At 36.5% G+C, this 25,679-nt stretch overlaps 1 protein-coding gene across 2 annotated transcripts; it reads left to right on the forward strand.

Moving 5' to 3' along the window:
- The first annotated feature begins 315 nt into the window (after nt 1-315).
- Nucleotides 316-15,903, forward strand: aldh3a2b (aldehyde dehydrogenase 3 family, member A2b). 2 transcript variants are annotated; one of them, XM_062049174.1, is made up of 11 exons: nt 316-479; nt 776-938; nt 1,002-1,233; nt 6,616-6,701; nt 8,313-8,521; nt 9,966-10,083; nt 10,154-10,295; nt 10,362-10,528; nt 10,696-10,795; nt 15,104-15,342; nt 15,429-15,903. In XM_062049174.1, the coding sequence occupies exons 2-11, from the start codon at nt 777-779 to the stop codon at nt 15,441-15,443; spliced, it is 1,470 nt and encodes a 489-aa protein (XP_061905158.1). In that variant the 5' UTR covers nt 316-479; nt 776; the 3' UTR covers nt 15,444-15,903. The 2 variants fall into 2 exon arrangements, with proteins under 2 accessions (XP_061905158.1, XP_061905157.1); XM_062049173.1 differs by having other exon boundaries at nt 10,154-10,528.
- The last annotated feature ends 9,776 nt before the right edge of the window (nt 15,904-25,679 follow it).

The following is a 25,679-nucleotide window of genomic DNA, read 5'->3' on the forward strand; positions in this document are numbered from 1 at the left end:
CCAGTTTAATGCGAATCCTTGTAATTACTCAGTTATTAGAGAAAGTAAAACTTTTACTTTTATGACATTACGTCGGTCAAACGTTCACTTCTTTGTCCCTAATGTTGTGTCCTCGCATGTTAAAAGAAATACAATACAAATGTGGAAAATGGCGATGACGTCACATAGCGGTTCATAGTTCACTTTGTCACGTGATGTCACTATCAAGTTAACGTTGCAATATTTCATTTCAAATTCACATTAAAAAAACCCGTAAAAGGTCGATATTTCATCAGGAAGTAAGGCGGGGATTTTTAGTTGAGTAAAATAAAAGTTTGCTGTCGTGTCACTGGAGGAGGCCCCGCCCACCGGGAGGCGGGGCTAACGGGGCCGATCTAGCTGTCCTCTGCGGCTGCCAGTCCGAGTCCAGTCGGCCAGCTCGCTGAATCCCGCCAACAGAACCCGCCAAAGTCTCCTCCGCAGAACCGGAAGTGCGCCAGGTAAGACAAGAACGGCCGCGCGACGTGTTTTTTTCCGTTCGCCGCGGACCCACAAGTCGAGCCAGAGACCGGAAGCGTCGATCGTGACGTCGTCTAAACACAAAAATCCGCTTGCTGGTGCGCGTAGCCGTTTTGGCGCGTGCACGCGCGTCGTCACCTTTGTACCCCGTTAGTGCGCATGTGCGAGTGCAGAACATTCCACAACAGTTCTGGGTTTCAGAACCGGACCCGGGTTCAAAGACGGTGTCTTTGTCTTTGGACCGAGGCTCACCTTGTGGTTCTGATTGCGGCCCCAGGATGTCCCGGGAGCAGCAGGCGGTGGACCGCGCCAGGAAGGCCTTCCAGACGGGTCGGTCCAAATGTCTGGAGAACCGCGTCCGGCAGCTGCAGAACCTGCGGAGTCTGCTCACAGAGAGACACAAGGAGATCGCAGAGGCCGTCAACAAAGACCTCAGGAAGGTGAGCGGACCCCGGCCGGGTTTTTTCGCAGACCCGGTCCACTAAGACGGCGTTGGTGTGCAGAGCCAAGTGATGGTCCAGCTCTTCGAGACCCTGGGCCTGGAGGAGGAGATCAACCTGGCCGTCAGGAAGCTGAAGGAGTGGGCGGCGCCGCGGCCCGTGGAGAAGAGCCTCCTCACGCTCTCCGACCAGGTCTACATCAAACCAGAACCTCTGGGCGTGGTCCTCATCATCGGGGCCTGGAACTACCCCTGGGCCGTCACCATGCAGCCCCTCATTGGCGCCATCGCTGCTGGTAGGATTGGACCACCTCAACACACACACACACACAAATAGTGTTATTGTTCTCACTGGTCATGTGATCAGGTCACGTCCTGTTTCTGGCCCGCGTTTGAGACCGGGTCAAAGGTCGGCCAGTGAACTTGAGTGACAGGACACAAAGTGCTTGCATAACCACGCTTGGCTGCTCACTTTGTCATGCAAACACAACTCGTGTGTGTGTTAGCATGACACTGCAGTCTATTGTGAGCCACATGCTGTGGTGGGCGGGGCCTCCGTGCGTGTTTTCGCTGCGGACTTTGTGCGCCAAAAAGTACGGAGACGCGGGGTGACAGTGGGCCGGCGCGAGGAGGCGTGGCTGGACGAGTGTGGTGTGGAAGAGCGAGCCCATCAAAACTCACAGAAAGTCGCCTTAAAAGAGCGACAATGTTACCTGCTAGCTCGTCAGCAGGCACAAGACAGTAAAACAACGCTGAAACAACATGCTTTTTCACAACGTTTATTCAATGTCAGGTTCTGACGTTGATTTAACGTTGAAATTTGGTCATTTCCCAACCAATATTCTACAACACAAATACGACGTTAAAACAACACGATTTTTGACGACGTTTATTCAATGTCAGGTTGTGACGTTGATTTAACGTTGAAATTTGGTCATTTTCCAACCGATATTCTACAACACAAATACGTTGAAAGAACATGCTTGTTGACGACGTTTAATCAATGTTGGGTTTTGACGTTGATTTAACATTGAAATTTGGTAATTTCCCAACCAATATTCTACAACACAAATACAACGTTGAAACAACATGATTTTTGACGACGTTTATTCAATGTCAGGTTGTGACGTTGATTTGACCATTGAAATTTGGTAATTTCCCAACCAATATTCTACAACACAAATACAACGTTGAAACAACATGATTTTTGATGACGTTTATTCAATGTCATGCTGTGATGTCGATTTAACATTGAAATTTGGTCATTTTCCAACCAATATTCTATAACACAAATACGACGTTAAAACAACATGATTTTTGACGACGTTTATTCAATGTCAGGTTGTGACGTCGATTTAACATTGAAATTTGGTAATTTTCCAACCAATATTATACAACACATATACAACGTTGAAAGAACATGCTTTTTGACAACGTTTATTTGATGTCGGGTTGTTACGTTAATTTGACCATTTAAATTTGGTCATTTCCCAACCAATATTCTACAACACAAATACAACGTTGAAAGAACATGCTTTTTGACAACGTTTATTTGATGTCGGGTTGTTACGTTAATTTGACCATTTAAATTTGGTCATTTCCCAACCAATATTCTACAACACAAATACGACGTTAAAACAACATGATTTTTGACGACGTTTATTCAATGTCGGGTTGTTACGTTAATTTGACCATTGAAATTTGGTCATTTCCCAACCAATATTCTACAACACAAATACGACGTTAAAACAACATCATTTTTGACGACGTTTATTCAATGTCGGGTTGTTACGTTAATTTGACCATTGAAATTTGGTCATTTCCCAACCAATATTCTACAACACAAATACGACGTTAAAACAACATGATTTTTGACGACGTTTATTCAATGTCAGGTTGTGACGTCGATTTAACATTGAAATTTGGTAATTTTCCAACCAATATTATACAACACATATACAACGTTGAAAGAACATGCTTTTTGACAACGTTTATTTGATGTCGGGTTGTTACGTTAATTTGACCATTTAAATTTGGTCATTTCCCAACCAATATTCTACAACACAAATACGACGTTAAAACAACATGATTTTTGACGACGTTTATTCAATGTCGGGTTGTTACGTTAATTTGACCATTGAAATTTGGTCATTTCCCAACCAATATTCTACAACACAAATACGACGTTAAAACAACATGATTTTTGACGACGTTTATTCAATGTCAGGTTGTGACGTCGATTTAACATTGAAATTTGGTAATTTTCCAACCAATATTATACAACACATATACAACGTTGAAAGAACATGCTTTTTGACAACGTTTATTTGATGTCGGGTTGTTACGTTAATTTGACCATTTAAATTTGGTCATTTCCCAACCAATATTCTACAACACAAATACGACGTTAAAACAACATGATTTTTGACGACGTTTATTCAATGTCGGGTTGTTACGTTAATTTGACCATTGAAATTTGGTCATTTCCCAACCAATATTCTACAACACAAATACGACGTTAAAACAACATGATTTTTGATGACGTTTATTCAGTGTCAGGTTGTGACGTTGATTTAACATTGAAATTTGGTCATTTCCCAACCAATATTCTACAACACAAATACGACGTTAAAACAACATGATTTTTGATGACGTTTATTCAGTGTCAGGTTGTGACGTTGATTTAACATTGAAATTTGGTCATTTCCCAACCAATATTCTACAACACAAATACGACGTTAAAACAACATGATTTTTGACGACGTTTATTCAATGTCGGGTTGTTACGTTAATTTGACCATTGAAATTTGGTCATTTCCCAACCAATATTCTACAACACAAATACGACGTTAAAACAACATGATTTTTGATGACGTTTATTCAGTGTCAGGTTGTGACGTTGATTTAACATTGAAATTTGGTCATTTCCCAACCAATATTCTACAACACAAATACGACGTTAAAACAACATGATTTTTGATGACGTTTATTCAATGTCAGGTTGTGACGTTGATTTAACATTGAAATTTGGTCATTTTCCAACCAATATTCTACAACACAAATACGTTGAAAGAACATGCTTTTTGATGACGTTTAATCAATGTTGGGTTGTGACTAGGGATGTCCGATAATGGCTTTTTGCCGATATCCGATATTCCGATATTGTCCAACTCTTTAATTACCGATACCGATATCAACCGATATATGCAGTCGTGGAATTAACACATTATTATGCCTAATTTGGACAACCAGGTATGGTGAAGATAAGGTACTTTTTAAAAAAAATAGTAAAATAAGATAAATAAATTAAAAACATTTTCTTGAATAAAAAAGAAAGTAAAACAATATAAAAACAGTTACATAGAAACTAGTAATGAATGAAAATGAGTAAAATTAACTGTTAAAGGTTAGTACTATTAGTGGAGCAGCAGCACGCACAATCATGTGTGCTTATGGACTGTATCCCTTGCAGACTGTATTGATATATATTGATATATAATGTAGGAAGCAGAATATTAATAACAGAAAGAAACAACCCTTTTGTGTGAATGAGTGTAAATGGGGGAGGGAGGTTTTTTGGGTTGGTGCACTAATTGTAAGTGTATCTTGTGTTTTTTATGTTGATTTAATAAAAAAAATAAAAAAAACGATACCGATAATAAAAAAAACGATACCGATAATTTCCGATATTACATTTTAACGCATATAACGGCCGATAATATCGGCAGGCTGATATTATCGGACATCTCTAGTTGTGACGTTGATTTAACATTGAAATTTGGTCATTTCCCAACCAATATTCTACAACACAAATACGACGTTGAAAGAACATGCTTTTTGACGACGTTTATTCAATGTCAGGTTGTGACAATGATTCGACCATTGAAATTTGGTCATTTTCCAAACGACAACGTGGGTCCAACGTTGGCCATCAACTATTTTGCAACGTCAGTTTTAAAGGACATGTATGTATAATCAATGTCTTGCGCCTGCTGGGTTTCCAGTAGCTGTCCAGATACTTTTGTCCAATTGGCGTCTCTCGGTTTAACTTGTTCCCTTTTTTAATGACTAATTAACTCTTTAGAACATGGCCTTCTTCTTCCCAAGTAATCTATTACTCTTCAGACAACAGCTGGGGTCTGTTGTTCCTCGGTGACATCATTCAACAACAAACGAAAATCCATTTACACCTGTGTGAATTTGCGCCCCCCCCCACACACACACCTAGTCAAAACCTCCTCAAATTTTCCCCAAGCGTTTGTGCTGCAAACTTATTTTTTGTTCGTTATAGTTTTTATTTTATTAATGTTTTATGATTGATAACAAGTCCCATAAAAGGTTAAAATAAAAACTATGAAATGTTAACATAAAAACTATGAAATGTTATTAACATTAAAAACTATGAAATGTTAACATAAAAACTATGAAATGTTAACATAAAAACTATGAAATGTTAACATAAAAACTATGAAATGTTAACATAAAAACTATGAAATGTTAACATAAAAACTATGAAATGTTAACATTAAAACTGTGAAATGTTAATAACAAACACTATGAAACGTTATCACATAAAAACTATGAAACGTTAACATAAAAACTATGAAATGTTAATAAACACTATGAAACATTATCACATAAAAACTATGAAACGTTAACATAAAAACTATGAAATTTTAATAACAAACACTATAAATGTTAACATAAAAACTATGAAACGTTAACATAAAAACTATGAAATTTTAATAACAAACACTATAAATGTTAACATAAAAACTATGAAACGTTAACATAAAAACTATGAAATTTTAATAACAAACACTATAAATGTTAACATAAAAACTATGAAACTGTAACATAAAAACTATGAAATGTTAACATTAAAACTTTGAAACGTTAACATAGAAACTATGAAGTGTTAATAACAAACACTATGAAACGTTATAACATAGGAACTATGAAACGTTAACATAAAAACTGAAATGTTATCAACATAAAAACTATGAAATGTTATTAACATAAAAACTATGAAATGTTAATAACAAACACTATGAAATGTTATAACATAAAAACTATGAAACATTAACAAAAACTATGAAATGTTATAACGTAAAAACGATGAAATGTTAACATAAAAACTATGAAATGTTAACATTAAAACTATGAAACGTTGACATAGAAATTATGAAATGTTAATAACAAACACTATGAAACATTATAACATAAAAACTATGAAATGTTAATAACAAAAACTATGCTACGTTAACATAAAAACTATGAAATGTTAATAACAAAAACTATGAAACGTTATAACATAAAAACTATGAAATGTTAATAACAAAAACTATGAAACGTTATAACATAAAAACTATGAAATGTTAATAACAAAAACTATGCTACGTTAACATAAAAACTATAATCTTCAGACAAAAAATGTTTGCAGCACAAATGTAGCACAAACGATTGGGACAAGTTTGGGGTAATTTTGACAGGGGGGGCTGGTTATTAATATTAACACATTAATAATGTAAAAACTATAATAGTGGGACAAAAAAACAACGTTAACATAAAAACTAATAGAAAAAAAAAAGTTTGCAGCAGGTGGGAGCTTTTGAGCAGGTGGGCGGGGCTACTTGACACAGGTGACTTGTACATGACTCCACCTTTTGGCACATCAGGTAACGCTGCGGTCATCAAACCCTCGGAAGTCAGCGCGCACACTTCTAAGGTCATGGAGGAACTGCTGCCACTCTACCTCGATAAAGTAAGTACTACTTCACCTTGTTGCAGTACTACTTGGAGTAGTCGTTGTAGCAGCTACTGTACCTTCAAGACTTAATATATTTGTATGATAAAGTTAGATAGTAAAATTAGTAGTACAGTAGATGTAGTGTTTTACTGGTAGTAGATGTGGTATTAACCTTAGTAGTACAGTAGTTGTAGTGTTGTACTGGTAGTAACATTAGTAGTACAGTAGTAGTTACAGTAGATGTAGTGTTGTACTGGTAGTAGATGTGGTAGTAACATTAGTAGTACAGTAGATGTAGTGTTGTACTGGTAGTAACATTAGTAGTACAGTAGTAGTTACAGTAGATGTAGTGTTGCACTGGTAGTAGATGTGGTAGTAACATTAGTAGTACAGTAGTAGTTACAGTAGATGTAGTGTTGTACTGGTAGTAACATTAGTAGTACAGTAGTAGTTACAGTAGATGTAGTGTTGTACTGGTAGTAACATTAGTAGTACAGTAGTAGTTACAGTAGATGTAGTGTTGTACTGGTAGTAACATTAGTAGTACAGTAGTAGTTACAGTAGATGTAGTGTTGTACTGGTAGTAACATTAGTAGTACAGTAGTAGTTACAGTAGATGTAGTGTTGTACTGGTAGTAACATTAGTAGTACAGTAGTAGTTACAGTAGATGTAGTGTTGTACTGGTAGTAACATTAGTAGTACAGTAGTAGTTACAGTAGATGTAGTGTTGTACTGGTAGTAGATGTGGTAGTAACATTAGTAGTACAGTAGTAGTTACAGTAGATGTAGTGTTGTACTGGTAGTAGATGTGGTAGTAACATTAGTAGTACAGTAGTAGTTACAGTAGATGTAGTGTTGTACTGGTAGTAGATGTGGTAGTAACATTAGTAGTACAGTAGTAGTTACAGTAGATGTAGTGTTGTACTGGTAGTAGATGTGGTAGTAACAGTAGTACAGTAGTAGTTACAGTAGATGTAGTGTTGCACTGGTAGTAACATTAGTAGTACAGTAGTAGTTACAGTAGATGTAGTGTTGTACTGGTAGTAACATTTGTAGTACAGTAGTAGTTACAGTAGATGTAGTGTTGTACTGGTAGTAACATTTGTAGTACAGTAGTAGTTACAGTAGATGTAGTGTTGTACTGGTAGTAACATTTGTAGTACAGTAGTAGTTACAGTAGATGTAGTGTTGTACTGGTAGTAACATTTGTAGTACAGTAGTAGTTACAGTAGATGTAGTGTTGTACTGGTAGTAGACGTGGTAGTAACATTAGTAGTACAGTAGTAGTTACAGTAGATGTAGTGTTGTACCGGTAGTAACATTTGTAGTACAGTAGTAGTTACGGTAGATGTAGTGTTGTACTGGTAGTAGACGTGGTAGTAACATTAGTAGTACAGTAGTAGTTACAGTAGATGTAGTGTTGTACTGGTAGTAACATTAGTAGTACAGTAGTAGTTACGGTAGATGTAGTGTTGTACTGGTAGTAGACGTGGTATTAACATTAGTAGTACAGTAGGTGTAGTAGATGTTGTGGTTGTGCTGGTAGTAGTAGATGTAGTAGTATTACTGTCGTCGTACTAGTACTAGTAGTTGTTTGTGCAGTGCTAACGTGTGACACCCACCAGGAGTTGTACCCGGTGGTGACCGGCGGCGTTTCAGAGACGCAGGAGCTGCTGAATCAGAAGTTCGATCACATCTTCTACACGGGTAGCAGCGCGGTGGGAAAGGTCATCATGGCGGCTGCCGCCAAACACCTGACACCCGTCACGTTGGAGCTGGGAGGCAAGAGCCCGTGCTACATCGACAAGACATGTGACATCAGCATCGCCTGCAGGTCTGCACACACTCTACAACTTAGTAGTGTGTGTATACCATGGTGATTTAGTAGTAAAGTAGTACGTATACACCATGGTGACTTAGTAGTAAAGTAGTACGTATACACCATGGTGACTTAGTAGTAAAGTAGTACGTATATACCATGGTGACTTAGTAGTAAAGTAGTACGTATACACCATGGTGACTTAGTAGTAAAGTAGTACGTATATACCATGGTGACTTAGTAGTAAAGTAGTACGTATATACCATGGTGACTTAGTAGTAAAGTAGTACGTGTATACCATGGTGACTTAGTAGTAAAGTAGTACGTATATACCATGGTGACTTAGTAGTAAAGTAGTACGTGTATACCATGGTGACTTAGTAGTAAAGTAGTACGTATATACCATGGTGACTTAGTAGTAAAGTAGTACGTGTATACCATGGTGACTTAGTAGTAAAGTAGAACGTATATACCATGGTGACTTAGTAGTAAAGTAGTACGTATATACCATGGTGACTTAGTAGTAAAGTAGTACGTATATACCATGGTGACTTAGTAGTAAAGTAGTACGTGTATACCATGGTGACTTAGTAGTAAAGTAGTACGTATATACCATGGTGACTTAGTTGTAAGGGAGTGTTTATACACCATGGTCACTTCGTAGTAAGGCAGTGTGTATACACGATGGTGACTTAGTAGTAAGGTAGCGTGTATACACCATGGCGACTTAGTAGTAAGATAGCGTTTATACACCATTGGTGACTTAGTAGTAAGGTAATGTGTATACACCAAGGTGACTTAGTGGTAATGTTGTGTGTATACACCAAGGTGACTTAGTAGTAATGTAGTGTGTATACACCAAGGTGACTTAGTAGTAATGTTGTGTGTGTATACACCATGGTGACTTAGTAGTAAGGTAGTGTTTATACACCATGGTGACTTAGTAGTAAAGTAGTGTTTATACAGCATGGTGACTTAGTAGTAAGATAGTGTGCATACACCATGGTGACTTAGTAGTAAGGTAGTGTGTATACACCGTGGTGACTTAGTAGTAAGGTAGTGTGTATACAGCATGGTGACTTAGTAGTAAGGTAGTGTGTATACATCATGGTGACTTAGTAGAAAGGTAGTGTGTATACAGCATGGTGACTTAGTAGTAAGGTAGTGTGTATACACCATGGTGACTTAGTAGTAAGGTAGTGTGTATACACCATGGTGACTTAGTAGTAAGGTAGTGTGTATACATCATGGTGACTTAGTAGAAAGGTAGTGTGTATACACCATGGTGACTTAGTAGTAAGGTAGTGTGTATACACCATGGTGACTTAGTAGTAAGGTAGTGTGTATACATCATGGTGACTTAGTAGAAAGGTAGTGTGTATACAGCATGGTGACTTAGTAGTAAGGTAGTATGTATTGAGTATGTTGACTTAGTAGTAATGTAGTGTGTACTTTGTAGACGTGTGGCCTGGGGAAAGTACACCAATTGTGGTCAGACCTGCATCGCCCCAGACTACATCCTGTGCGAGCCTGAAGTTCAAGGGAAAGTCATAGAGGAGCTCAAGAGGGCCATCGAGGTACTGCAGGATCCGCCCATCAGTTCCACAGTCCAAAGTGCTGACCGTTGACTTTTATGTCTTCTGGCAGGAGTTCTACACGAATGACCCGAAGACGTGTCCGGATTACGGACGCATCATCAACCAGCGCCACTTCCAAAGGATCCTGCCGTTGTTGCAAGACAGCACGGTCGCTGTGGGCGGAGACAACGACGAGGAAGACTGCTACATAGGTGATGCTTCTGATTCACTAGCATGTTACAGTCAAGCTGGCACTAACGGTACATGTGGGGGTCCAGCTCCCACCGTTCTGCGGGACGTGAAGCCAGAAGCCAAGGTGATGCAGGAGGAGATCTTTGGACCGGTCCTACCCATCCTGCCCGTCAGCAGCCTGGATGACGCCATCCAGTTCATCAACAACGGAGAGAAGCCGCTCGCTCTCTACGTCTTCTCCGCTGACCAAAAGGTACGACTGACGCAGCAGCGCCCGACAACCACAACCAGTCCAGCTGCCATCGATTGAGTGCAATGATCTGGATAATGTAGAACATCCACAGACAACCACACGACTTGTTTCTGTCCAATGTGAGACTAACACTAATGGGTCTAACTTGTTTGTTCTCCTGCTTTCAGGTCATCAATAAAATATCTGATGAAACGTCAAGTGGAGGTTTCCTGGCCAACGACTGTTTGGTGCACTACTCCGTCAGCGCACTGCCTTTTGGGGGCGTAGGTGAGCACACAAACACACACGAGATAAGAGTTCAACCTTCAGACCTTCAAAGAACTTTAGTCCATTTGTCTTGTTGTCAGACCTGCAGACTAAAAGACTGAAGTCCTTACACAGTCATGGTAGTCCATCCAGTTCTTTATTTAATCCTTTATGCTTTGAGTGTAACACCCTTGCGGCTGTTTTGGACTCGTGTTGTTTTTAAGTTCCTGTCCAGTACTCTTATTTTGTAGTTTCATTTCCTTTGTCTGTCCACTGAGTACTGGCTCCCACACCCGTCATTGACACACCTGTGGCCGGTTGCCAATCAGTCTCCTATTTCAGTCAGTGCCGGATTATTGCTCTGCCACTACCTATAACTGTCTAATAATCTTCCACAGAAGAAGTCCTATGTCTTGTCCAATTACGTTTGCACTCGCCTTCTTTTGTTTCTCTCCACTATTAGTTGCGTGTTCTCCCACTCCCTTGTAAGTGCGTTTTCTTTTGTTCATATCAAATAATATTTTAGACACCACCTGCTTCCAGTCTGCTGCATCTTGGGGTCACACCGCTGAAGCTGCATCCACGCTCATAACATCAAGTCTACGTCGCTTTAGTCCTTCACGTCTAGTACTGAAATTAAGTCAACTGGAGTAGTAGTATTAATTACTCTTGTTAATTTAGTTGGGTTAGTAGTAGTTCATCATTTTAATTCTATGGATCCTAGACCCCCTTTCATCACTTGACTCTAATTGGTCCCTTTTCAGGTCTATTCCTGCCTCTAGTAGTTAAGACTTCCACTCAGTTCTTCAGACTAAAAGGTCTGAAGCGCTTGAAGCATTCATACTTTTTAGTCCTTCAAAACATAATTTGTAGACTCCCTACTTTAAGGAAAGCAATTATACTTGTATACATTCGAAGCCTTCATACTTGTAGTCTCTCGAAGCATTCAGACTTTGAAGCCTTCATATTTAAGCCCTTTGAAGCCTTTTGTACTGCAATCTTTGTTGTGTTCACAGTTGAAGTCCTTGATGCATTCAAACTTTAAGGGAAGCGGGCATACTCTTAGTCCTTGATGCTGTCATACTTCAAAATTTGAAGCCTTTATACTTTAAGGGAAGCTTTCATTCTTCTTAGTCCTTTGAAGCATTCATACTTCTCTTCACTTTGTATTCGAAGCCTTCATATCTTTAGTCTCGTCGAAGCATTCAGACTTTGAAGCCTTCATATTCATGCCCTTTGAAGCCTTTATACTTCAATCCTTGTAGTGTTCATAGTTAAAGTCCTTGTAACGTTCGTACTTTTAGAGAAGCATTCATACTTTAAGGGAAAAGGCCACACTCTTAGTCCTTGATGTCGTCATACTTCAAAGCCTTCAAAATTTGAAGCCTTCATACTTTAAGGGAAGCTTTCATAGTTCTTAGTCTTTCGAAGTGTTTCTAATTTGTAGACTTGGTACTTTAAAGGGAAGCATTCATTCTTGTATTCCTTTGAAGCCATCATACTCTTAGTCTGTCGAAGCATTCAGACTTTGAAGTCTTCATACTTCAATCCTTGAAGCGTTCGTACTTTTAGAGAAGCATTCATACTTTAGGGAAGCGGCCATACTCTTAGTCCTTGATGCTGTCATACTTCAAAGCCTTCAAAGTTTGAAGCCTTCATACTTTAAGGCAGGGGTCCCCAAACTACGGCGCGCGGGCCGGATCCGGCCCCCCAGCATCCAAAATCCGGCCCACAGGAAGTCCCAAGTTAAAAAAATAAATAAATAAATAAAATCTTTCCTTTCTAATCCATTTTCTACCGCTTGTTACTCTTGGTGTCTCCTAGTCGCTCAGGCAAATCATATTGTCTAAAAATGAATTTTCCCATCGATAACGTGACAATGTTAAATGTTGATGAACATCAATGTTAATTGATGTTAAATGACAAAACGGATTATAAAGACAATGTATATATATATATATATATATATATATATATATATATATATACATACACACACAGCCTGGCCCCCGGCCAAATTTTTTTTAACCCATGCGACCCCCGAGTCAAAAAGTTTGGGGACCCCTGCTTTAAGGGAAGCTTTCATACTTAGTCCTTCGAAGCAATCGTAGTTTGTAGACTTGGTACTTTAAAGAGAAGCATTCATTCTTGTAATCTTTTGAAGCCATCATACTCTTAGTCTCTCAAAGCATTCAGACTTTGAAGCCTTCATACTTCAACCATTGAAGCGTTCATACTTTTGGTCCTTGATGCCTTCATACTTCGTAGCCTTCAAAATTTGAAGCCTTCATACTTTAAGAGCTACTGTGTGTAACAATTTCCCTTGTGGATCATTAAAGTTTGTCTAAGTCTAAGTCTTTAAGGGAAGTTTTCATACTACTTAGTCCTTTCGAAGCATTCATACTTCTTCATACTTTAATTAGAAGCCTTCATACTTTGTCTCTCGAAGCATTCAGACCATAAAGCCTTCATACTTAAGCCTTTTGAATTAGTCTCTCGAAGCATTTAGACTTTGAAGACTTCATACTTCAACTATTGAAGCGTTCATACTTTTGGGCCTTGATGCCTTCATACTTCGTAGCCTTCAAAATTTGAAGCCTTCATACTTTAAGGGAAGATTTCATACTTCTTAGTCCTTTCAAAGCATTCATACTTCTTCACACTTTAATTCGAAGCCTTCATACTTTGTCTCTCAAAGCATTCAGACAATAAAGCCTTCATACTTAAGCCCTTTGAAGCAGTCATACTTTAGTCCTTTGAGGCACAATACGTTTTTTAACACTTGTCTTTCAAAGCCTTCAGAATTTGAAGACTCCATACTTTAAGGGAAGCGTTCATACATGTGTTCTTTCGAAGCCTACATACTTGTAGTCTCTCGAAGCAATTAGACTTTAACGCCTTCATAGCCCGCATACTTAAGCCCTTTGAAGTCTTCATACTTCAGTCCTTGAAGCGCTCATGTGTTAAGGGAAGCATTTATACATCTACACTGATGTCTTCATACTTTAAAGCAGGGGTCACCCACCTTTTTGAAAGCAAGAGCTACTTCTTGGGTAGTGATTAATGCGAAGGGCTACCAGTTTGATACACACTTAAATAAATTGCCAGAAATAGCCAATTTGCTCAATTTACCTTTAACTCTATGTTATTATTAATAATTAATTATATTTACACTTAAGTGAATGGTTTAAAAGAGAAAATACGAAAAAAAAATGACAATTAAATTTTGAAACATAGTTTATCTTCAATTTCGACTCTTTAAAATTCAAAATTCAACCGAAAAAAAGAAGAGAAAAACTAGCTAATTTGAATCTTTTTGAAAAAATTAAAAAAATAATTTATGGAACATCATTAGTAATTTTTCCTGATTAAGATTAATTTTAGAATTTTGATGACATGTTTTAAATAGGTTAAAATCCAATTTACACTTTGTTAGAATGTATAACAAATTGGACCAAGCTATATTTCGAACAAAGACAAATCATTATTTCTTCTAGATTTTCCAGAACAAAATTTTTAAAAGAAATTCAAAAGACTTTGAAATAAGATTTAAATTTGATTCTACAGATTTTCTAGATTTGCCAGAATAATTTTTTTGAATTTTAACCATGATAAGTTTGAAGAAATATTTCACAAATATTCTTCGTAGAAAAAACAGAAGCTAAAATGAAGGATTAAATTAAAATGTATTTATTATTCTTTACATTAAAAAAAAATTAATTTACTTGAACATTGATTTAAATTGTCAGGAAAGAAGAGGAAGGAATTTAAAAGGTAAAAAGGTATATGTGTTTAAAAATCCTAAAATCATTTTTAAGGTTGTATTTTGTCTCTAAAATTGTCTTTCTGAAAGTTATAAGAAGCAAAGTAAAAAAAATTATGAATTTATTTAAACAAGTGAAGACCAAGTCTTTAAAATATTTTCTTGGATTTTCAAATTCTATTTGAGTTTTGTCTCTCTTAGAATTAAAAATGTCGAGCAAAGTGAGACCAGCTTGCTAGTAAATAAATACAATTTAAAAAACAGAGGCGGCTCACTGGTAAGTGCTGCTATTTGAGCTATTTTTAGAACAGGCCAGTGGGCTACTCATCTGGTCCTTACGGGCTACCTGGTGCCCGCGGGCACCGTGTTGGTGACCCCTGCTTTAAAGCCTTTAAAATTTGAAACCTTCATTCATACTTTAAGAGAATCGTCCATACTTTTACTCCTTGAAGTGCTCACACTTGAGTCCATACTCCATGTGTTTTGAATGCTATCCATGAACACGTCGTTGAGGTGTCGGCATGCTCGTCGAGGTGCACGTGGTAAAGGTGCGTGCTTTCCTGCAGGCAACAGCGGGATGGGCTGCTATCACGGCAAGTTCACCTTTGACCAGCTGAGTCACCTGCGAGGCTGCCTGATCAAGAAGCTGAAAATGGAGGGCATGAACGACATGCGCTACCCACCCCACACGCCCAAGAAGCTGGCCTGGGCTCGCTTCTTCATCCTCAAGCACCTGGACCTGGGCTGGATCGGCCGCATGCTGCTGCTTGCCGCCGTGGCCGTGGTGGCGGCCGTGGTCGCGCAGGTGAGGACGTGACCGCGCACAACACGCACATACATACCCCCAGCTGGCGGAGTCTGGCGCTGACTCATGGTGGTGTTGTCTTTCAGAGGTATCTGTGTTAAGACCCCCTGCTGCTTCCAGACGGTCCTCACATCCCTCCTGCTGCTTCCAGGCGCTCCTCAGCACTCTAACCAACTAAACGAGCTCGTTATTCGTTTATTTGCACAAGAATATTTAGCTGTTGTCCTTATTACATTTCAATATGATGCAGCTCATTTTATACTTGAGCTTTCTAACTGACTTTTAAGTAACATGAAATCGTATCGTGTGATTTAGCAACACATTTCTAAGTGAAGGATCTCAGTTGTTTTTTTATCATGAAGGAAGCTGCGCTCTTGCTCCCGAGTCGGTTTAATTTCACCAATCAGTGTCTGTTTCTGACCAAGCACCAGGAAGTAGTAACTGTAGTTACTCAGGATTTTTACCGCACAAGAAAAGTTGGACTTTGTATTTTAATATATCTTTTTAGAGAATATTATTAATGCTTATGATTAATATCAAAATAAATCCAGACATAAATCAGCCTCTGGTCTTTTTTTGTTGATAAAATGTTATAAAACATTAACAGTAGACGTCTACTGGTGAATTGCTAGAGCACGTCACATTTTTAGAAACTTGAAAGTTTCATGATCCCTCGGGGTGTAACGGTACGTGTATTTGTATCGAACAGTTTCGGTACGGGGGTTCCGGTTCGGTTCGGAGGTGCACCGAACGAGTTTCCACACAGACATATTGAGTAGCGTAACGCACGTTGTGTAAACAATGCACACCGAGGCACAACACACGGCATGCTAGCTGCTAGCCAAACCCTAGCAGCTAGCATGCTGAGAGTATGAGGAAGTAGAACAAAACATAAAACTCCACGTTTGGTTGTTGTTTTTGAGCGCTACCAATTTAATTTTAGGTACAATTACATCCAGTTTGAACATTTAAAAGATACTTAACATATAAAAAAAAAAGACAAACGTGAGGGTTTGACCGGTTGCAGCTAGCAGCGACCGACTGACCATACGTCCTCTTTTCACCGCACATGTCCTCTTTTGCGGAGTTGTCAGGACGGAGTTTCTTAAATGCCTCAAATGTCCGGCATTTTGAGTTAGGGTTGCGTGTATTTTCAATGTACGTTCAGGGTTAAGAAGGGGTTAAAAACAAAACAAAAATTGTGTGCGCAGTAGCATTGGTGAAGGAGGGGCAGAGACAGAGAGAGTTATGATAAACGCGCATGCGTCGCCAGGCTCTGCTTTTTATCCATAGATTTATCACATTTAATTTTTTATTATCTATAACAGGGGTGTCAAAAGTGTGTCCCGGAGGCCATTTGCGGCCCACAGCTAATGTTTTAAAGGCCCACGGCACATTCTAAAAATACTATTAAAATAAACAAAAACATAACAAAAGTGAAATAAAAAAGCTTAAAGGTGAAATGTCATTTAGAAAAAGTTGCAATGTTGACTAATAAAACAAAGCTGTTTTTTTTTTCTTTCAAACTGTCATTGCTCAAAACATAATATTGAATCAAAATCAATGTTGTTATGAATTATTGACCTATCCAAGGTTCCCATTACTTCACATCAAATATTACACTAAGAAAAATATTTTTGGTGGAAGATTTTGCAAATTTGGTAAATAAATACCGTCATTTCCGGACTATAAGCCGCTACTTTTTCCCCTCGTTCTGGTCCCTGCGGCTTATACAAGGGTGCGGCTTATTGGCGGCCTGTTCTTCTCCGACACCGACGAAGAGGATTTCTGTGGTTTTAGTACGCAGGAGGAAGACGATGACACAATGATTAAAGACTGACTTTTCATATACCGGTAGGCTGGTTATTTTGATAACGTACAGGCGAGCACTTTGTATTACTTTGCACCGTTGTATTATTTGTACTCTGCACGAATGCTGTTCGCCATGTCAAAGATGTGAAAGTTGGATTGAATGATTGAAAGATTTATTGTTAATAAATGGGACGCTTTGCGTTCCCAAACAGTCATCTCTGTCCCGACAATCCCCTCCGTGGTAGCAGGAACCCCTATATACTACGCTAATTACACATCAAAACCCTGCGGCTTATAGTCGGGTGCGGCTTACATATGGAGCAACCTGTATTCTCCCCTAAATTTAGCTGGTGCGGCTTATAGTCCGGAAATTACGGTAACCAAAATATTTCTATTTTGTTGTTTTCTTACTGTACCGAAAATGAACCGAACCATGACCTCTAAACCGAGGTACGTACCGAACCGAAATTCGAAAATTACACCCCTAATGATCACACATGTTTGTTATTTTCATGTGTTTAGAACCACTTCCTGGCCAGGTGCTCTTGTTTTGTTAGTACTTCCTGTTTGGTCTCGGTTACAGTTAACATCGTTAATTCGTTCTATTTAGTTTCAACTGGTCCCCTTCTTCAGTGCTGGTTCATCCCTGTGACAATATCAGCTGTGGTGGCTGATTGGGAAAAGGCAAAGGTCATTTAATTAGGAACCAGGCAGAATACAAATGTTGAGCAGGAACTCGGAAAGCAACAGCCCACCGTGGCATTCGGCAAATAACCAAGCAGCACTGAAGGAGGGAACAAGGTGGAACTAAATAGAACAATGAGGAGCAGGTGTGCTGGCAGGACAAGGTGCTTCTAAAACACACAGACCAAACAGGAAATGGGGACCAAACAAGAGCACCACGACAGGAAATGATTATGAGCACAGGAAAATAATGAACATAGTCCAAACTTTCTTGTGGAATCATGACATATGAGTTTCAATAATACTGTGAAGGTTTACAATAATTACCATTTTACTATAATTAGCATGTTAGTTTCAATTATACTGTAAGTTTACAACTATTACCACTATACAATAATTAGCATGTTAGTTTGAATAATACTGTAGACTTACAGCTTTACCATTATACAATAATTAGCAGGTTAGTTTCAATAATACTGTACGTTTACAACTATTACCATTTTACTATAATTAGCAGGTTAGTTTCAATAATACTGTACGTTTACAACTATTACCATTTTACTATAATTAGCATGTTAGTTTCAATGTTACTGTATGTGTACAACTATTACCATTTTACTATAATTAGCATGTTAGTTTCAATTATACTGTAAGTTTACAACTATTACCACTATACAATAATTAGCATGTTAGTTTGAATAATACTGTAGACTTACAGCTTTACCATTATACAATAATTAGCAGGTTAGTTTCAATAATACTGTAAGTTTACAACTATTACCATTTTACTATAATTAGCAGGTTAGTTTCAATAATACTGTACGTTTACAACTATTACCATTTTACTATAATTAGCATGTTAGTCTCAATGTTACTGTATGTGTACAACTATTACCATTTCACTATAATTAGCATGTTAGTTTCAACAATATTGGGTAGGGTTATATATAATAACTACTACTCTAAAATATTTAGCATGGTAGTTTACGATAACTATCATGTTAGTTCACAAAAATACTGTATTTACAGTTTCTACCACATTAATTGATAGTAATAATTGCATGTTAATTTACAATAATACTGCGTTTGCAGGTATTTATTCTACAATAATAGTTATGTTAGTTCAAGATAATTATTAGCGTGTTGGTTTACAACTATTATGGTAATACCATAGTACAATGTTAGATTACAGTAATAATGTGCTAGTTTACAATAATTAGTATGTTAATATGCAATAATACTGTGTGTGTTTACAATAATTACAATTATAGTTTACAATAATTAACATAGTAGCGTACAGTAATACCGTGTTTGTTTACAATAATTATGTAATGTTACTAGACAGTAATTATACTGATTTACAATAATTATCATGTTGGTTTAGAGTAATACTTACAATGTTTAAGTATTACTTAGAATATTAATATGGTGTTTGTTTACAGTTATTACCATGACTCCTTAAGATATATACCATTTTAGTTTACAGTAATACATACTGTGTTAGTTTACAATAATAAATATGTTAGTTTACATACAGTAATACATACTGTGTTAAGTTACAATAATAAATATGTTAGTTTACATACAGTAATACATACTGTGTTAAGTTACAATAATAAATATGTTAGTTTACATACAGTAATACATACTGTGTTAGTTTACAATAATAAATATGTTAGTTTACATACAGTAATACATACTGTTAGTTTAAAATAATAAATATGTTAGTTTACATACAGTAATGCATACTGTGTTAAGTTACAATAATAAATATGTTAGTTTACATACAGTAATACATACTGTGTTAGTTTACAATAATAAATATGTTAGTTTACATACAGTAATGCATACTGTGTTAAGTTACAATAATAAATATGTTAGTTTACATACAGTAATACATACTGTGTTAGTTTACAATAATAAATATGTTAGTTTACATACAGTAATACATACTGTGTTAAGTTACAATAATAAATATGTTAGTTTACATACAGTAATACATACTGTGTTAGTTTACAATAATAAATATGTTAGTTTACATACAGTAATACATACTGTGTTAAGTTACAATAATAAATATGTTAGTTTACATACAGTAATACATACTGTGTTAGTTTACAATAATAAATATGTTAGTTTACATACAGTAATACATACTGTGTTAAGTTACAATAATAAATATGTTAGTTTACATACAGTAATACATACTGTGTTAAGTTACAATAATAAATATGTTAGTTTACATACAGTAATACATACTGTGTTAGTTTACAATAATAAATATGTTAGTTTACATACAGTAATACATACCGTGTATTTATAATAATTATGTTAGTTTACATACAGTAATACATACTGTTAGTTTAAAATAATAAATATGTTAGTTTACATACAGTAATACATACTGTGTTAAGTTACAATAATAAATATGTTAGTTTACATACAGTAATACATACTGTGTTAGTTTACAATAATAAATATGTTAGTTTACATACAGTAATACATACTGTGTTAAGTTACAATAATAAATATGTTAGTTTACATACAGTAATACATACTGTGTTAGTTTACAATAATAAATATGTTAGTTTACATACAGTAATACATACCGTGTATTTATAATAATTATGTTAGTTTACATACAGTAATACATACTGTTAGTTTAAAATAATAAATATGTTAGTTTACATACAGTAATACATACTGTGTTAGTTTACAATAATAATTATGTTAGTTTAAATACAGTAATACATACCGTGTATTTATAATAATTATGTTAGTTTACCTACAGTAATACATACTGTGTTAGTTTAAAAATAAATATGTTAGTTTACATACAGTAATACATACTGTGTTAGTTTACAATAATAAATATGTTAGTTTACATATAGTAATACATACTGTGTTACTTTACAATAATTATGTTAGTTTAAATACAGTAATACATACCGTGTATTTATAATAATAATTATGTTAGTTTACATACAGTAAAACATGCCGTGTTAGTTTACAATAATAAATATGCTAATTTAAATACAGTAATACATACTGTGTAGTTTACAATAAGAATTTTCATGCTAGTTTACATACAGTAATACATACTGTGTTAGTTTACAATAATTATGATAGTTTACATACAGTAATACATACTGTGTTAGTTTACATACAGTAATACATACTGTGAATTTTACAGTATTAAATATGCTAGTTTACATACAGTAATACATACTGTGTAGTTTACAGTATTAAATATGCCAGTTTAAATACAGTAATACATACTGTGAAGTTTACAATATTAAATATGCTAGTTTACATACAGTAGTACATACTGTGTAGTTTACAGTATTAAATATGCCAGTTTAAATACAGTAATACCTACTGTGTAGTTTACAATAAAAAAATATGCTAGTTTACGATAATAAATATGCTAGTTTACATACAGTAATACATACTGTGTAGTTTACAATAATAATCGCCATTGGTGTTCAATATTGAGTTACACCTGTAAAAAGGAGACTTTTGGCCAGCAGGGGTCAGTGTCTTTGTAGTGGTGCACAAACACACCCACCTGATGTGCAGGTAGACCAGCAGCTCCCTCCCTCCTGCAGCGCCTCTCAAAGTCAGCAGAACAAGCATCAGTGTTGTCTTCTCATGCTGGAGTCCATCATGGATCTTCTCCTCTGCCTGATGGTTGGGCTTCACGTCCTCGCTCCGTGCGCAGGTAGGTAGGACACTGCAACATCTTAGCAAAGCTCATAGCCTCCAAAGCGCGGCCCGGGGGCCATATTTGTCCCACAGCTAATTTTGTAATGGCCCTTTATGTATAAAGTAAATTATTCGTCAAATATATATTATTCGATATTACACTAATTTCCTTCCTCAGCTAAGCTGGTATGTCCAGCTAGTTTAGCATTTATTGACCTATTTAGCATCTTTACTGTGTTGCTGTACAAGTTCTTTCACAACCAACTCATACAATTGGTTTAATGTTATTTATGTGCAATACATGTATTGTTGGGATGGACAATCAAGACAATTAGTGGTACGCAAAAGAACCACTTAATTAAATACTCAAACACAGTGTTACTGTTCAAACTGGGTGTAATTATACAGTGGCAAAAATATTAAATACACTTGTTAAATAAAACCTCTGCCTTGTGTTTAATGAATACTCAGGCCTACTACGCTACTGAATTTTAATGTTGGTCATTATGTTTGTACTTGGAGAGCCAAGTGTCTTCTGAGGTGGTACTTGGTGAGAAAAGTCCAGTGGTCCCCAACCTTTTTGTAGCTGCGGACCGGTCAACGCTTGAAAATTTGTCCCACGGACCGGTGGGTGGGTGGGGGGGGTGTATTTAAAAAAATGTTTTTTTTTTTTGTTTTTTTTTGTACATAAATAAATACAATCATGTGTGCTCACGGACGGTATCCCTGCAGACTGTTTTGATCTATATTGATATATAATGTATATATTGTGTTTTTTTTGTTGATTTCATAAAAAAAAATAAATTTTTTTTTTTTTTTTTTTTAAATTTCTTGTGCGGCCCGGTACCAATCGGTCCGCGGACCGGTACCGGGCCGTGGCCCGGTGGTTGGGGACCACTGCTCTAGTCTATGTACTGATGATTTTTCCCAATACTTTTGTCAATATGATGGAAATTAAAGTAGTCAAAATAGAAACATTATTTATATTTACTAGGGATGTCCGATATTATCGGCCGATAAATGCTTTAAAATGTAATATCGGAAATGATCGGTTTCAAAATTATCGGTATCTGTTTCAAAAAGTAAAACTTATGACTTTTTAAAATGCCGCTGTGTACACGGACGTAGGGAGAAGTTCAGAGCGCCAATAAACCTTATAGGCACTGCTTTTGCGTGCCGGCCTAATCACATAATGTACGGCTTTTCACATACACAAGTGAATGCAAGGCATACTTGGTCAACAGCCATACAGGTCACACTGAGGGTGGCCGTACAAACAACTTTAACACTGTTCCAAATATGCGCCACACTGTGAACTCACACCAAACAAGAATGACAAACACATTTTGGGAGAACATCCGCACCGTAACACAACATAAACACAACAGAACAAATACCCAGAACCCCTTGCAGCACTAACTCTTCCGGGACGCTACAATATACACCCCCCGCTACCACCAAACCCCACCACCCCCATCTCCCGAATTCGGAGGTCTCAACGTTGGCAAGTACACTCTGGAGTGAAGCTGTGTGCCTTCATTGTTTTTGTAGCTGTTGTTTTGAGGCATGTTTAAAAAAATAAATAAAAATAATGCACTTCGTGAAAGTCAAAGTGTAGTATTTCCCATAGTTGTAGTGGGTATCAGGATTATCTCAGGGAGAGCATGTCCCAAATTCCAAGATGCTGTTTTGAGGCATGTTAAAAAAAATGATGCACTTTGTGACTTCAATAATAAATATGGCAGTGCCATGTTGGCATTTTTTTCCATAACTGGAGTTGAAGTTGTTCTCTTATTTTGGAAAACCTTGTTTTTGATTGATTGATTGAAACTTGTTTTAGTAGATTGCACAGTACAGTACGTATTCCGTACAATTGACCACTAAATGGTAACACCCGAATAAGTTTTTCAACTTGTTTAAGTCGGGGTCCACGTTAATCAATTCATGGTTAAGTTACATTGTTTAATGCAGGGGTCACCAACGCGGTGCCTGCGGGCACCAGGTAGCCCGTAAGGACCAGATGAGTAGCCCGCTGGCCTGTTCTAAAAATAGCTCAAATAGCAGCACTTACCAGTGAGCTGCCTCTATTTTTTAAATTGTATTTATTTACTAGCAAGCTGGTCTCGCTTTGCCCGACATTTTTAATTCTAAGAGAGACAAAACTCAAATAGAATTTGAAAATCCAAGAAAATATTTTAAAAATATTGGTCTTCACTTGTTTAAATAAATTCATTAATTTTTTTACTTTGCTTCTTATAACTTTCAGAAAGACAATTTTAGAGAAAAAATACAACCTTAAAAATGATTTTAGGATTTTTAAACACATATACCTTTTTACCTTTTAAATTCCTTCCTCTTCTTTCCTGACAATTTAAATCAATGTTCAAGTAAATGTATTTTTTTTATTGTGAAGAATAATAGATACATTTTAATTTAATTCTTCATTTTAGCTTCTGTTATTTCAACGAACAATATTTGTGAAATATTTCTTCAAACTTATGATTAAAATTCTAAAAAAATTATTCTGGCAAATCTAGAAAATCTGTAGAATCAAATTTAAATCTTATTTCAAAGTCTTTTGAATTTCTTTGAAAAATTTTGTTCTGGAAAATCTAGAAGAAATAATGATTTGTCTTTGTTAGAAATATAGCTTGGTCCAATTTGTTATATATTCTAACAAAGTGTAGATTGGATTTTAACCTATTTAAAACATGTCATCAAAATTCTAAAATTAATCTTAATCAGGAAAAATTACTAATGATGTTCCATAAATTCTTTTTTTAATTTTTTCAAAACGATTCAAATTAGCTAGTTTTTCTCTTCTTTTCTTCGGTTGAATTTTGAATTTTAAAGAGTCGAAATTGAAGATAAACTATGTTTCAAAATTTAATTGTCATTTTTTTCGTGTTTTCTCCTCTTTTAAACCGTTCAATTAAGTGTGAATATCATTAATTATTAATAATAACAGAGTTAAAGGTAAATTGAGCAAATTGGCTATTTCTGGCAATTTATTTAAGTGTGTATCAAACTGGTAGCCCTTCGCATTAATCACTACCCAAGAAGTAGCTCTTGCTTTCAAAAAGGTTGGTGACCCCTGCTTTAATGCATCCAGCGGGGCATCACAACAAAATTAGGCATGATAATGTGTTAATTCCACGACTGTATATATCAGTATCGGTTGATATCGGAATCGGTAATTAAGAGTTGGACAATATCGGATATCGGCAAAAAAGCCATTATCGGACATCTCTAATATTTACCCTTCAGGAGGGCGTTTATGAGGGGGGTCAAAGGTTGTTTAGGTGTCACATGACCAAAGACAAGAGTGGCGTGTTGTCATCTGAGCGACACAGGTGTAGCCCGCACCTGTGTGTCCGTGTCTCGTGAGAACGCAGCATCTCATGACAAGTGCATTGTGGGACGAGACAAGTTCTCACCGACACACAATGTCATGTTGTGTGTGTGGGGGCGGGGGTCAGAGGTCAGCCAGAAGGTGCCGATCATCAGTCATTCAGTAGAGAACAAAGAACAACTGATGATCGTGTGTGTGTGTGTGTGTGTGTGTGTGTGTGTGTGTGTGTGTGTGTGTGTGTGTGTGTGTGCAGCTCAGTGGTGTTACCAGAACCAGTACTCCTGTGATGACACCTGCAGAGGTAAGACCTTCACGAGAAGACTTGGGTTGTATTTGCATTCTCACACTTGGCGCGTGACAAAATGCAGAGCACTGTCAGTACACTGCAAAAAGTGAAATTTAAGTAAGATTAAATATGTCAAATAAGGGTGATATTTGCTTATTTTCTGTCTGATAAGATCATTCTTCTCACTAAGCAGATTTTATGTTAGAGTGTTTTACTTGTTTTAAGGGTTTTGGTCCTAAATGATCTCAGTAAGATATTACAGCTTGTTGCTGAGATTTGATGAGCTATATTGAGTAAAACATGCTTGAAACTAGAATATCAACTGTTGCAAAGCTGTGTCATCAACACTCACAAGTATAAAACTACTTTTTTAAAGTCATCATTTCTTATTTCAAGCATGAACAAAAAAATCATATATATATATATATATATATACACACATACATACATACATACATACATACATACATATATATACATATATACACACATATATAT

This window comes from Entelurus aequoreus, linkage group LG05, assembly GCF_033978785.1.
Source record: "Entelurus aequoreus isolate RoL-2023_Sb linkage group LG05, RoL_Eaeq_v1.1, whole genome shotgun sequence".
NCBI classification, from domain to species: domain Eukaryota; kingdom Metazoa; phylum Chordata; class Actinopteri; order Syngnathiformes; family Syngnathidae; genus Entelurus; species Entelurus aequoreus.